At 35.8% G+C, this 14,656-nt stretch overlaps 1 protein-coding gene across 18 annotated transcripts in view; it reads left to right on the forward strand.

Annotated features, from left to right (window-relative positions):
• The window catches only part of KCNMA1 (potassium large conductance calcium-activated channel, subfamily M, alpha member 1), a 502,219-nt gene that overhangs the window by 317,851 nt on the left and 169,712 nt on the right, over nt 1–14,656 (forward strand). For all 18 annotated transcript variants that reach the window (XM_009888636.1, XM_009888640.1, XM_009888635.1 and 15 more), the window contains exon 6: nt 11,469–11,544. In XM_009888636.1, coding sequence (XP_009886938.1) covers nt 11,469–11,544 — 76 coding nt within the window. The remainder of the gene's footprint in view (nt 1–11,468; nt 11,545–14,656) is intronic.

Here is a 14,656-nt window from a genome sequence, read left to right on the forward strand (position 1 = left end):
ATTCTTTAGGAAGTGAAACTATTTTATATTGGGTTGTAATGGGCACTTTAGAAAACAAACCTTAAGTTTCCAAACTTCAGTGTGACCTCTGTGCAAGGTTAGCTTGCTGAGGTGTAACCTCTTATTTCAAGGGTCGTCTTGATTTTCATAGCATCATCAGCGAAGTCTTCAATTAATTTATTCTCCAAAAATCAAAGAATTAAAAAAGGCATATCCTTTTTGAATATGGACTTCAGTATCTGCTGTATGGTAGGATAATACTTCCTCTATAAAATATGATGCTTACAAGATAATACGCTCTGATTTTATGTAAAGATCTGCTATTCATTCACTACTAGGTATTTCTCTGCCTGTCTTATGGAATATGACATAGTCATTCCCTGAAGTGGTATAAAGCAGGGAAGTTAATGTTTACATATCTACTGACTCTATTTTTGTTATTGCTAATGCTAAACTTTCTGAAAATGGTTTAATATTGTAAGACTTGGAGACTGGTAGATAAAAAATACACGATGCAAGTACATGCATTTCTTCAGAACCCAAGTTTGGCCTGTTAATTTACCTTCTAAATCATTTAGTGAAATTAATGAGCGGTAAGTGCTTGGCAGAGTGGACGTTAGATTGTTGTGATTTTGTCATAACCCACAGACAATGCCACAAAGCTGTACCAAAAAGTAGTTGTTGCCAACCTGTATAGTTTTTATATTCAGACACACCAGGTTGGGTTTTTTTCCATGAATAATATTTTTACGCTTTTTGAAATAGGACCAATGAAAATTTCAAGGGCCATTTTGTGTAGAACAATAGCTCTTACGCTGTAGTTTTGGAAGTAGCAACCTGAAAGAGAGGTGAGATAACACATGGAACATTCTGTGTTGCCTTACTGTAAAATAAATTAAAAAGCAATTTTCAAGGAGAGAATGGTCACTGGATATAACAAAGTTATTTTTCTCTACAGCATGTTTCTCCTTGGCATGTTTCCTTATGTTTCATGTTTTTTCTAGATTGTACTTTTGGGCACAGCTGTTAGCAGATAGTATCCTACAAAAGCACAGCAAATCAGTCATCCCTGACTAACCAGTGCCTTAGGGGACAATAATTTCATACCCGCTCCTACCAAATACATTGGTTGTCTATGCCAAAGAGCTGCCTTTCCCTTGTGCTCCTTCAGAATGGTATAGTAAGTGCCTAGTTCCCGCATAGCCAAAGCTAAAGCGGAGCTCAGCTGCTGAGAAGTCTTGCTGTCTTCTCCTGTGTATTTGAGATTAACATTTTCACATTTGGATGGACTTTGAAAACAAGTTGTCATTTAATGGTAGCAATGCCTCCATATGTATATCAATCCATTTTTATGCAAATTCAGGAAGAGTCAGGGAGTGATATGCTCCAAGGATACGCTTCTGTTGAAAATAAGGAAAACTTCAGTCATAACATCCTTTAATAGCCTGGGTTCATTGAAGGTATGATAGGTTTTAACAAGTCATCCTAGAGTCTTTAGAACAGAATGAATGTTGATTAATTTGGAGGAAATACTTCGGTGCAGACTGCACGCATCTCCAGTGTTTCTGATAACACAGAGTTTTAGAACTTTTAAGGACTGTCAACTGTGTCCTTCACAGGGGTAGGAAAAAGTACAGCAACACTGGAAATGGTACCATTTTCCTAATGGCATCATCTTCATCTGCTTAATTGCTCTTTAGACTTTCACTCAGATGCTCATCTGTGCTAGATGGTAGGATATCAAAAAGGTAGTTTTCTTGACAATTTGGGGGGGGGGGGGAAATAGCTTACAAAGAGCAGTGTTCTGTAATCTAATTTTCCATCTAATATGAAAAATTTGGCCAAGTAATAGGTAGAAAATATAGACGGTAGAGGACTGTACTCTTACCAAAAACGATAAGCTGTCTTGCACAATCAGATTGTAGAACAAAATGCTAAAAAACTTTCCATTGGAAAGCAGTAATTTCTGTACAGGAAAGTAATACGAACATTTTTGTGTGACTCTGATGCTGAATAGTGCTCAGCACAATACGTCATCATCCTGCTAGTGCTGAAATTTAGATTCATATTTTTAACTTGTGCAACAGGTTCATTTTAGATTAATTTCTAGTTTTTGTCAATTCATGTTTTCAGATTTTGTGCACTGACAGAAAAAGGGAGAAAACTGATAAAAATCCGGCTATGCCAGGGAGCTGAGTGAGTTAAAGGAAAACTGTCAAATTATGAAAACTAAAATATAAGTTATGTAAACTAAATTGCTTGGCTCTTGATATTTATTACTTGGGTAATATTTACCTTTAGAGATGTTCCAGGCTCACAAGGTAAATGAATTCTACATGCAAACATTTGCTATACTAAGTACAAAGTACACTAATAATAGGTTTAAAATTGAATAATAACGAGATTATAATACTATTCAAGATGAAATACAAAAAGAAAGAAAAATAGTATGCCTTACATGGTAAAAAGTACGTGGGACATCATTTGCATTTGAGCTGTACGAGATTTTGTTAGTAACATGGATAAGTACTACCATGTTCAAATCATTCTAATTTGAGAGTAATGATCCAAATGTTCACAGATACATATATATGTCCGCATGCGTGTGTATAGAATCAAGAACTGTTCCCACTAGACTCAGTGGAACTTTACTATTGTGACCAGTGGGAACATGACCAGGTCATTTGTAAGAATATAGTGTAAAGGTTACAATGTAAAGGACTCAGAAGTGGTTTGCCTCTGATTCACTCATTGCATATTACTTGAAATTTGAAATTTGTGTGTACTGGTCTCCCCATTTCCGTACTTGGCATTGTCACCCGTTAATAACATTTCCAAAATGCTTTGAGATCCTGTATATTTCCTATAAGCACATGGTGTAGTCTATTTTTGTATCCACTTTGCATTGTACTCCAGATGGCATTGATATATTTTTGGCATATACATCTTTGTGGCTCCTCTGGGGGCAAAAAATAGGAATAATAAGCATATTCCTTGAAATAAAGATAGCTTTTCAAGTTGAAACTTGTATATTATGCTCAAAGCAGGAAACTTGACTGAGAAAGCATATCATATATCATGGAAGGTAGTATCTCACATTTACATTTCATTTTGAAGAGTTTTTTCTAATTGAATGAGGTGGTAGCTGACTGAATAAAATCCAGTTTTGTGAATATTCACAGAGCAAGTCTGCTTGAGGGAACTAATGCTCTCTATTCTTTGTGCTTTTGCTTGATGTCTAAATTGTTTGGTTTTTTCCTCAGTAATATAGCTGTCATTAACTGGGATTAGATGCAGGGTTGTTTGTGTTGGTTTGGTTTTTTTTTATTTCATCCGGGATAAATCCTGTAAGAGTTGGCTGATTATGTGACCTCTGCCTTCTGCATACTAGCTTTAGTCGGAAGACAGATATGTAAAGTTGCCGAAGAAAATAATACACAGTAAACAATTCCCTTTATGTACATGAACTACAACTATATTAATTACGAGAGTACCTGTTCATTCCAAGTGAACAGCATCACGTTTGTGGGTTTTGGATCGATGGGTGTGGTTCTTTGGTGTATCTGAAAGAAGCTTATGTGGTAATATCCGGATAGAAGATGGCTTTTAAGCTCTAATACATCATGGATCAGAGGAGCATCTGTGCTGCTTGCCTGCTTCTGTGATTTGTTTTGTCCATCCAGTTTGTGATACTCTTGGTTTGTTTTGTGAAGCTGAGTTTTGTATTTGAATTAATTCTGTTTGTTTCATGCTAACAGCAATGAACTAGATAATACTGAATTATCTTTTGGTAACAACATGTAAAGGTGAACTTTGCGTTATCCTCTGTCTGGTTAAATAAATCTGCTTTCAAAGAGAAGTTCTGTTAAAGAAAGAATACTGAGCTGTCTCTCCGTGATGATACTGAATTAGCAAAAAGAAGGGTAAATATTTGACTGTCTTCGCTATGAGCGGATGCTGTGACTGAAGACTGGACCACAATACTTATGTGCAGTGCTTCTGACGCTGAAGATACATAGTCATGATTCCCAGCAAGATTTTAGTCTACCACAACCCTTCTGGGGGCACACGTACAGAAACTTACAAAAGTCCTAGAAGGCGTAAAAAATCTCTTGGAGAATTGTTCCAAAATGGATATCGTGTCAAAGCTGGACATAATATCCCTGAAAAGGAAGAACAACATACTTTTCGAAACTCCTTGGTGTCTTGTTATAGGGTCGGCTCATACTGGGGTAAGGTCCAACTCTAAACTTTTTGCTCAGAACTGTAGTTTGTAATTCTGTCTCTGGTGCTAGTGTTACTCTTTACTAAAAAGTTATTATATTTACTTTTTCAACTTCAAAATAATGCTACAAGATTTCAGTTGCTTTATAGGAAAAATGCCTTCCAAAGTCACATGCTATAATGTGCCCATATCTCCAATACCTCATCAAAGGGGTTCGGTATTCACCTAGAACCAAGTAATCCATTCTTTATTGAAGGATGATATGTATCTGCAATGGTGGAGTTATTAAGAAATCAGTTTTTAATCTGCTGTCATTATTTTAACAGGTGTAAAAGTAAGTTAAAGAAACGTGCAGCAGAGAGATGTATTGATGTGACTTTGATACAGCACTGTTTGAAAGCAATTAGTATACAAACTACGTAGATTCTGAACTTGATGCAGTTTTGCTGTCCTCGTTCGTACGGTATTGATTTTTTCATGCTGTGGGCTCTTTTCCCTGCTTGTATGCTTGCATAACAGGGGCAGGGAAGCATATCAAAATATTTTGGCTGTGTTGCTTCCAAGGAATGGCAGATTCTTTTCCTCCCATCCTGTTTCTTCTTGTCTTGTTCTTTGAGCTTTCATTTTCAAACCTATCTGCAGGGAGTCGAATCTCAGGTTGATCTGTTGCGTTGCACGAAGGCATTCAGGGTAGGATTATTTTGCATCCTAAAAGTCACCCCTCCATTATATGCATCACAGAAAAGGTTCTGATTTCCTAAATATGAATTCTGGGTTTTTTCATTCTTCAGTAAACCACATGGTCTTAATCAAATATCGGATAGAAGTAGCCATTCATAGGTTTGATGAATGGGTGAATAATTTGTCAGGAGTAGAAATGGTGTACAGAATCTCTGTGAAATGAATCCTTATACCAATATTTTGGACATGCTATTGACAGAAAAAGCAATATATGACAATAAGAAATGGATGATGTATCTTACTGATGAGAAATAATGTAATGCTTGATGGTGTTCTGGTAAATTGACCTCTCATGTTGAATCAACAAATATCCCAACTCCTGTTTCTATTTTTTAGAATCTCAGTAAAGACAAATAGGTTTAGTTGTTGCGATTTCCTCCTCTTCCTCTTTACAGCTTTAAAATTCTAAATTTCCTTTTGGGGGGGTTTGTAACCTTATGGGTAATCCTGATTGCTGCTGTATATTAATCGAGTGGAAAGCATCAGTTCAGCCAAGAGACTGCAAAGCTGTCTGACAGGAAAATACTATATTTCAGAACCTTTAAGACTGTGAAGTCAAATAAAGCTTGAAATACTGTAGTTTGTTTTGCAGTAAGCTTTATAGAGAAAATAATTTTGTACTGTAATTGCACTGCTACTGGTGCATAGTTTATTGGTCGCATTTATATCACTATTCTGGTCTAAAGCATCCATTTTACTGCGTCAGTAAAGAGTCAGAAAGCAGTAGCTGGAGAGTATTTGCACCTCACCTCACATAATTGAATGAGTATGTAGTGAAATGAATAAAAATACTCCTGTTGTGTTCTAGAGCTAGCCCAGTATTTCAACATAGCATATTGCTTCCTGTTGCACAAATCATTGATTTTTGTAATATTTAAAACTGATTTCAGTTTTTTGAGGGCTCTTTGGCCTCTCGTAGTGACCTTTCAAAATTGGCCTGAAAGATGTGGATGCATCAATTTTTGATATCGAAATTCAGTGTATAGAATTTCAGGAGGTAGGCATTTGATCTCTGAGAGTCAGGAAGGGTTGCTGGGGGTATTTGGGGTTTTTTGTTTGGTTTTTTTTGGTGGTGTTTTTTTTTTTACAGATTCCAGCTTGAACACTCCGAATCTGAAATAAAATTGCACCACATATGTTATCCAGGAAAGTACCTAGTAAAAATAACAGAACATATTATGCATGTAGTTTACCTTTTCAGTGTACTTTGAAAATGATCTGTTAGCTGTACAGGCAACACAGGTAGCTAAACAAATACTTTCACAATAAGAAAGTAATCCTGTGGTATTCTTGGAGGTTCATTTGGATTATCATACCTACAACTCAAATTATTTTCCTAGAGGCAGAAACTATTGCCTAAAATTTTGTCTCATACTATTCAAGGAATCTGGTTTGATAATCATAAAGTTTTTTTCTGACCCAAAAATCTATGAATCTCTTAGCTTTATCCTGGACATTGCAGCTGAAAGAAACTCCAGCTCAGAAGCATACTTTAGTCATCCATTTAGAAGCAGAAGACTGACAAACTGAAGAGGCCTTTCATTTTATCTGCGTATTTTTCTGTGATGAGAGAGATTTTCTAGGTGAATTAAATCTTTTGATATTTATTTTTTGTATAAATTTTGATCTAGAAGATTAGATCATCTTCCAGTCAGATCCCAAAAGAAATTTCCAATATAAAACCTCTTGCCAAGAAAAAGGCGTGACACGATGGAGACAAAACAGCAAGTACTTCCTAAGCATTCCATTCAGCAGTTTGCTCAATTAAGTTTAACAGTCAGGGTCCTAGTAAATTCGGGAAATTAGAATAGACTTTACTGTAATACATAAGAAAGTTCTCCTATCTCGACTATTTATTATATCATTTGAATGTAAACCAGTTTTGTAGTTATTTCATATTAAAAGAAATTATTCTTTCTCACATGTATAAAATACATTCCCAAAGATTGCTAAGCAAAGAGAAATGTACACATTTGTCTAAGTAGCTGAGACAGCTTTGGGAAAATGGGAATTTTTCTTAGTTCTCCTGTTACAGAATTTTGCTTTCTATTCTTGATGCATAAACAAACATCAAACATTTCTATTCTTGGTGAGTTGCTGGGTCTGAAAGAGATAACATCTTCTTATTTGTGAGTCAAGTTTGGTTTGGAAACAGTGAGAGACCATAGTATGGGACGTTGTGTTACTGATTACAAGTGATTAGTTTTCAGAGACAGGCTATTTTTTACAGGTGCTTTGTCAATAACTACTTTTGAGTTACACCCATCAAAATCCTTTCTGTTTAACTTGTTTCAATTTTAATCTTGTGTGGATTCATAGTAAATTACCTACTGAATAATTTAAGCCATTTTTGGTTTGACAACAGTCTCATTGCAGCATGTTTATTGCTGTGAGGATTATTGTACCATCAGTTTACGGATGCATGTGTGATTGCAAGCACACTTTCACATGTCATTAATACCAGCACCAGAATGAAGTGCTGTGTGGACTTTTCCTCTGGGAAGTATTCTGTTGATTCATCATCCCCTTGCTAAGTTCAAGGTGATATAAGTAATCATACATTTAGGGGCAAACTCATTTCATCCGACTTTTATGCTTACAGTTTATTCTCAGCAGCAGCTTTTTGTAGTCTGTTTGAAGGCTAAAGCTGAAACTTCTGAATTAGCTGCAGTCTTTCAAAATGCACATAATTTACTAGAAGGTCAAGCAGTCAATGCTATTAAGTGTTTTAGAGTACCAGACTCATTCAAAACCAGGGCCTCTTATCTCTTTCACAGTCAAGCTCTAGAAATGACTATTCAAGAATGGGAAATTTCCCTTTCTCCCTTGTTTCAGTTCAGCTAGCGTTACTGGGCGTTTCTGATAGACCGCATAAAGCCTTCACATGGTATAACCTCCTGGGGAGGTGTGCACATCGGTGCATTGTGCAGTCTGATTTGTCCCTACTCTGCCAGAGTTGTTTTGGCTAACCGACTCTTTGTGGTAATAGAGTTATGGGGAGTAAACATCGCAGGGATAGTGGAGTTTCGCTTGCAAACTCTGAACTAACAGCTGCTTGTACGCTAAGCCCCTGAGAGCAAGATGCTGTGAGTACCTGGAAACAAGGTTATTCAACCCTACCAGCTGCAGCCCTGCCATTGTTCAGTCCTTTTATGTGTTCTCTTCAGATCACTTTTCAGAGTTCTCTTTTACACTCTTCTGGAATATCCATCGCTTATGAATATTCCTTATTTTCTTACTTTAAACAGGCTTCTTCCCTGCTCAACTGTAAGCCTTTCCACCCTGTATGCAAACTGTCTGCCTGTCTCACCATGGCTTATACTAAGAATGCTACTCCCAGTCTCTGCTTGTTTCCTCCTGGGCCAGGTTCTCCTTGACTCTGATATCAGTCAATGTCAAATGGATTTTAAAGCCCTCAGTTGGCTCAGTTTTCTACTGAAGGGGATTATAAAGCTCAGAAGTGAACCAGTAGATTCATTACTAGATCCAGTACCCTGACAATCCATCCCACTGAGGCAGATTGTACTCCTTGCTCAGCAGTTCTTCAGGAACGGCGACTGTCAGGGCAAACAAAAGTGTTTTCCTGCAATATTCATTCTGCTGATGAAATTTCTATGAGGTGATGCTTCTACATAGCTGGGAAGAGTATTACATTCCAAATAGGTTTTTATAAAAAAGACCTTTAGAGGTCCTTTGAAGCAAAACTGAGAATATAATTTTAATGGGCATCGAAAATTTTTGAAATACATATTTTTATAGGCTTCAAAGGTGTATTGTCATGAAGGGTTTTCCCAGTCTGTTTCCTATATATAGATTTACCAGAGGACTTTTTTTGACTAATATAGAATATATTTTATAATAAATACAAAAATTCAGTATTTGTAATGTGACTGATGTTTCTACAAAAGCTAATTAAATATAAATACATTGTCTATAAAATATGAAGAGGTCATTATACAGAATCCTGGTAGTTTGTCTGTGTGGTTTTCAGTATCTCATCTACAGAATCTGCCTTTTCTTAGTGCCTTTTGATAGGGCTTTTGCCTTGTTGAGTCCTGATACTCTGAACATAGGAAGAGATTCTTATTAAATACCAATTTCTTGTTAGGATGATGGAAGTCACAGATTATTTGCAAGACAGGACGTACAGAAAATCATGGAAAATGACCTGTGTATAGGAACCTAATGACAGAACTGTTTGGATCTTTAAAACAGTAGAATACTGAAAAGAATTCATTTGCCATCATGATAAGGAAAACTGTTATTTTCATTTCATTTTTGTTCTTCATATTTGAACCACACAAAGCAGGTAATACACTGAGGTTTCTGAAGACCAACATTTGTTCCTTTCTGTATAGTAATTCCTTTAGCTATAAAATACAGCCCCACAAGTAACGTCCTAGACAAGACTTAGAGGTTACAAGGTGACTGTAACTTTTTACAGTTACCAGCCAGTTCCATTTGTAGTTCAGGTAAAGTGTTCAAGCAAACTCTCAACTTTTTTTTTTTTAATTCTATTCAATGAAGGGAATTCTTTATAAGAGTGTAGGCTGTAGCAAATGCAGAACTTAATCCATAATGATTTTCTTCTTCCACAAAAAATACATGGAAGCCATAGTCTTTGTGTTCTATCATTTGATGTCTCAGCAACTACAATATATCTTGAAGCACTCTAAAAATTTGGAGATATTTTGTTGCAAACTTTCATGTTTTTCAGGCTTCTTTTTGAAATATTGCAATGGGTAACTTGGCCATCTTATTTGCATCTGATGCAAGGCAAAGCATTTGAAAGGAAGGATTTTTCTCCCACTAAACATTTTTGAAAAAGTTCCTAGAGAGTTGAGTGGGGGAGATAGCTGGATGGAACAGAGCTGAGGAAGTTTAAGGTTGCTAGTGAAGGTCCTCTCCTTCCCTGTCCAGCCACATCTCTTTGGATAGAAGTAGCAACTGTGGGAGCTACTGCAAGTGGAGCAGAGGTACATCTCCCACAGTTTCAGCACTATGCTCCAAAATTATCATCCTGTAATTGCAAATGGATCTGAAATGTAGAATTATTAAACACAATTTTATTGCTTTTCATCTAGATCTCCAGATCCAATTTTCAAGTTGCGATTAATCTTCAGAATTCCCTACTGTCAGTAATTAAAAAGAAACTTTATATCCATGTAATACATGGACAGGAGTGATTTTCTACTTTTAGGCTATTTATGAGCCTTAACAAGACTACTTAATAAAACTACTTGTGAGCCTTAACAAGAGTAAAAATTTTATTTAACAACTTCCCAAGAAATAAAGCGTTGGTTTAAACACGTCTCACCACATGCATCTTTGCTCTTGAGGGGAACCTCTCGACTCCGCTGAGATGATGAAGGTTGTGACAATGTTTATATGTTTGCCAGGACCGGTGTTTCCTTGAGTTTCTAGAAATAAAAAGTGGTTTATAGCACTGGAAGTGGGTAAAATAAATGTCAATAAAGGGGAAGTATGACAAGAAGCTGCCCTAGATCTAACTGTAACCGTCACTACCGTGTAACACAACCGTGTTACACAACTTTTATGTAACTCTTGGCTCTACTGTCTAATAAAAATTATCCTCAAAGCCTTATTTTAATTTTATAAGCTGTGCATGTGCATAATACACAATGTACTTTTATTCATATGCCAAAGATCTGCAGCCAAATTATTTACTGTCAGCATAAGTCTCTTTTAATAATTTAAGCCCTTAATCTTCTATAGTATTTTCTCTTGCACACACTCTTATGTCTCACTGGCTTTGCAGTTGTCTGGGAATTGCTATTCATGCATTATGATTTCAACACAAAAATGCTATTTCTTTACGAGAATAGTTACTTCTTTAATAGTCAAAGCGTAATCTATAGTTATAGTCTGATGGAAAGAATTTTAGTTGATTTGTAATTTTTAAGAGAGAATGTGTCATTCCTCTGTTCTCCTGCTTGAGTTTTTGGAAATTAGGGTGGAGATAAGGAGCATTATTACAATGAAAGATTTTACGTCATTAAGATTTATCAATTTAATCAGGCATATACACCATCTACTTTATCCAGGTTATCAAATCTCTTGCCCCATAATCTCTTATTTTTAACTAAGCAATGTGGGAGTTTGGAGGACTGAGGAGTTTCAGATCCGTATGTCTTTGCCAGCATTGGAAGAGAAGGACATGTGCAATAGAACTATCAACAGAACCTCAGTGAGGTTTTTCCCGTTAGCTTTCAGCCCGTATGTCTCCTCCCATGGTTTCCTACATAAACTAAGGCTTTCTGGGAGGATACTCCAGCTATTAAGGAAATAAGTTTAAAATAATTTGAAAAAGACCTGGTAAGGATCTTCGAACCATTAAATATGGAAGAACATTTCAAAGGTATTTGATATTTTGTATGCGACTTATGTTGATTTCATTGATCACTGTCACTGAAAATGAAATGCTGTTATAATTTGCATTATTCTTTAGTTACTAGAGGTTTTTTTTTTTTCTTTACTGCAGGTTTAAGATTTTTAAGAGCCCTTAGACTGATACAGTTTTCAGAAATTTTGCAGTTTCTGAATATCCTTAAAACAAGGTAAGACCTTTTCTTACATACTGAGTTAGTTGCATTGGTGACAGAAAATAAATGTCTGAGGTTTGTGGTCCTAGTAATATATGATTTTTCTCTTCTGGAAGAAAAACACTTGTTATCTGTTCTTTAAACCTTTTTCTGCTGATGAATGATTTATCTGTGTCGGCATCTTTTGACATGTGATCAGTAGAAGATTTTGCTTGATGTGTTGTTACATTTAAAATATCTGAGCAAGACTGAGTGCTGATAAATTAAAAGCAGAATGGATTACAGAGATCTGCACTGATTAAATACTGCTTCTTTCCACATAATCAGTCTATATTCTGCTGCCTTGGAAAAACAGAAAGTGCAATTCATTCAGCAGAGTAGAGCTAAAAAGTATTTTGAGAAATAATCATTGTGGGTCTATTTCAGTATTTTTGAACTGAGCATCCTTCTTCACATCAAAAACATACTAAAAATTAATTTTACAATCAGCTATCTTTATATTATATTCATTGTACTTAGCATTTCTTTCAAAGAATATTTAAAATATTCCAAGTAACCTTTTGGCTTTCACTGATTCTTCAGGCTATTAGTACATGAAAGTTGTGCAGAAGAAGCACAACTTTGAACAAAAGATTACTTTGAAGGGGAAAAAAAAAGGAACCTTCCTATGCCTCGCAGTTGAAGACGCATTGCCTTTCATCATTCCCTAAAATGCCCCGGCTGAAGTATTAAACCCAGCTTCCAATAATTCCTGTAAACTCAGTTCCATTCTGAAATCCTGTGCTCTCTCCACCAGCTGATGATGCATGTCTAAAGGCTTTATATGCAAGTGGCTCCATTTATTTGCTATGTTAATGAGTAGTGTTGGGGAAATAGATCCTTGAGATTTGTACACACTCATGGTAAACAGCTGTTTCTTCAACCCTTAACCTTGAAACTATTCTCTTTGCTGTAAATCTCTCACACTATCTGTCTTTAGCCACGTGACTGTAAGGAATCCAGCTCTTTTCAAACAAAGAAATTGAAGAACCTGCAGTGAAAATGTGTTCCAATAGCTTAGAATGCTACCAGTGTGGTAGAGAAGAGTAATTTGTGCAGGAGCTCAGAATATCAAATGAGTTTGCGTTTAACACATAGAACAACCTCACCAAAAGAAATGGCAGTCAATGGAAACGCCCCGTAAACTCAAAGGATTTTGGATAAAGGCTAAAAAGCCCCTTCAGGAGTGGGTGGATTTGTAAACTTCCAGATCCATAAATGAAGGGTTACTGCATTAATCACATTCAGTGTATTTAGAGCTGGCTTATTCAAGATTGACCAGTTCGTTTAAATAGCATTCCTCTGGTGCAAAGTTTACTCTTAGATTAGAGATCATCATCTCTGTGATTACTCATATGAATGTCCAAATATCTGTAAAACCCAAATGTTGACTATTAGAAAGCCTGTAAAGCAGACCTTCTTTATATAACTGTTTTTGACTAGAGGCATTTCAGCGTTCTTGGTATTAATGACAAGTAACTACTGACAAGATGAGAAACTGATAGGGTGTAAAGGACACTGCTGTGTTCTTAGTATTTGATGGAATTAGAGAAGAAATTCTGTCCTTCTTTTCCTCTTTCCCCCACTAAGGAAAAAGATTTACTCTAACCTGTAAATTAAAATTACTCCTGGCATTGGTGGCTGAGATATGAGGGTTAAAGGAGCATATAGTATTTACACAATGGGCAGAAGGACCATTCCAAACACTGGAATCCAAAGGAAGAAGCTAAAAAAGTGCAAAAATAGAGGCAGTAAGAGGACTAGCAAAGTAGTGTGGGAGTGCTAGATAAGTATTAGAATATCTGAAAAATTATTAATTATATTTGAAAAGAACCGGTAAGGCAAAGCAAAATTTTACTGTGGTGTATTAAAAGACTGTACTCTGCCAAGGACATATTTGTTTCCCTAATTTGAAATTAAATGTATTTTATTCAATATTTTTTGTTCCTGTGTTTTATGAAATCGAAGGAATTGTGTGATGTTCAGCTGAAAATTTCACTCCTTCACTTCACTGTTCTCTAATATTTTTCAACAAAACTACAGAGGCTTAGGCAGGGCTCACAGCAAGGGATTTTGCACAGATGTTGGAAAGAGCTTAAAGAGCAGGAAAATGTTTGTGACTAATCCTTCATCTATATTTAGACTCTGGCAGAAACACAGGAGTATTTCATAGAGGAGAGATAAGGTATAATGTCTAATAAAATTGCAAAAATAAACTGTACTAAACAAGTAATGTAAACAGTTATTTTTAATGACTGCTGTATTACATAAATGTGTGGAGACCAACTGACACATTATTGTATCAGGAGCCCCTTCTGTTCTAAGTTCAGGTGAAAGATGATATTTAGCCTTTCATAATGGAGCTTTGCATCAGCATGATTTATATCATTTTTTTTAATCCAGGAACCTTTTGTCTAGGGTCCTGTGCTGTGACTGAATGGTATCACCAACAAAATATGAACCTTTATCAACCATACCTTAAGAGAGAAATATGTAATATGTGTTGATGTAGGTGAAAGCTAATTAATTGCAGAACTGCTGGTATATTATCTTATTTTTGAGTGCAGCATTCATTACAGCATTGATCATATTACCTAATTGTATTTCTTTCCTAGTACCAACAGTTGCCTACATCACTAACTGTAACTCTTAGAGGTATTTTTAATGGAGCTGGTCCGATTAATTTTCCAGGTTCATTTCTCAAGTTTTTTTGTGAAAGAATGCATTTTTATTGTCCTTAAAGTAGTTATTAACAGAAATATGAATTAATTCTATTGCAAAACTACCACTATCAACACTGACAGTGAATTTTTCCTAATTTTTATTCTTTTGGAATGTATTACTTTAGGAATAATAGTGATTTTTTCGGAGGCACTATTCTTTCTTACAAATGTTTTCAGAACCAAAGGAGAGCTATTTCCAGTACAGTTCCATGAATGAGTAAGATTATTTAGACATAGTAGTACATGGACTTTGGACTTCAGTTCCTTATGTATTTATTGAATATCCTTCTTAGCTTTTGAAATACTAGTGATTTTTGCAGGAAGAGAGGGAGTGAGCTTTACTTATATTTCTTCCATAAACTTGT

This window comes from Charadrius vociferus, unplaced genomic scaffold (genome assembly GCF_000708025.1).
Source record: "Charadrius vociferus isolate BGI_N301 unplaced genomic scaffold, ASM70802v2 scaffold187, whole genome shotgun sequence".
Classification (NCBI taxonomy): domain Eukaryota; kingdom Metazoa; phylum Chordata; class Aves; order Charadriiformes; family Charadriidae; genus Charadrius; species Charadrius vociferus.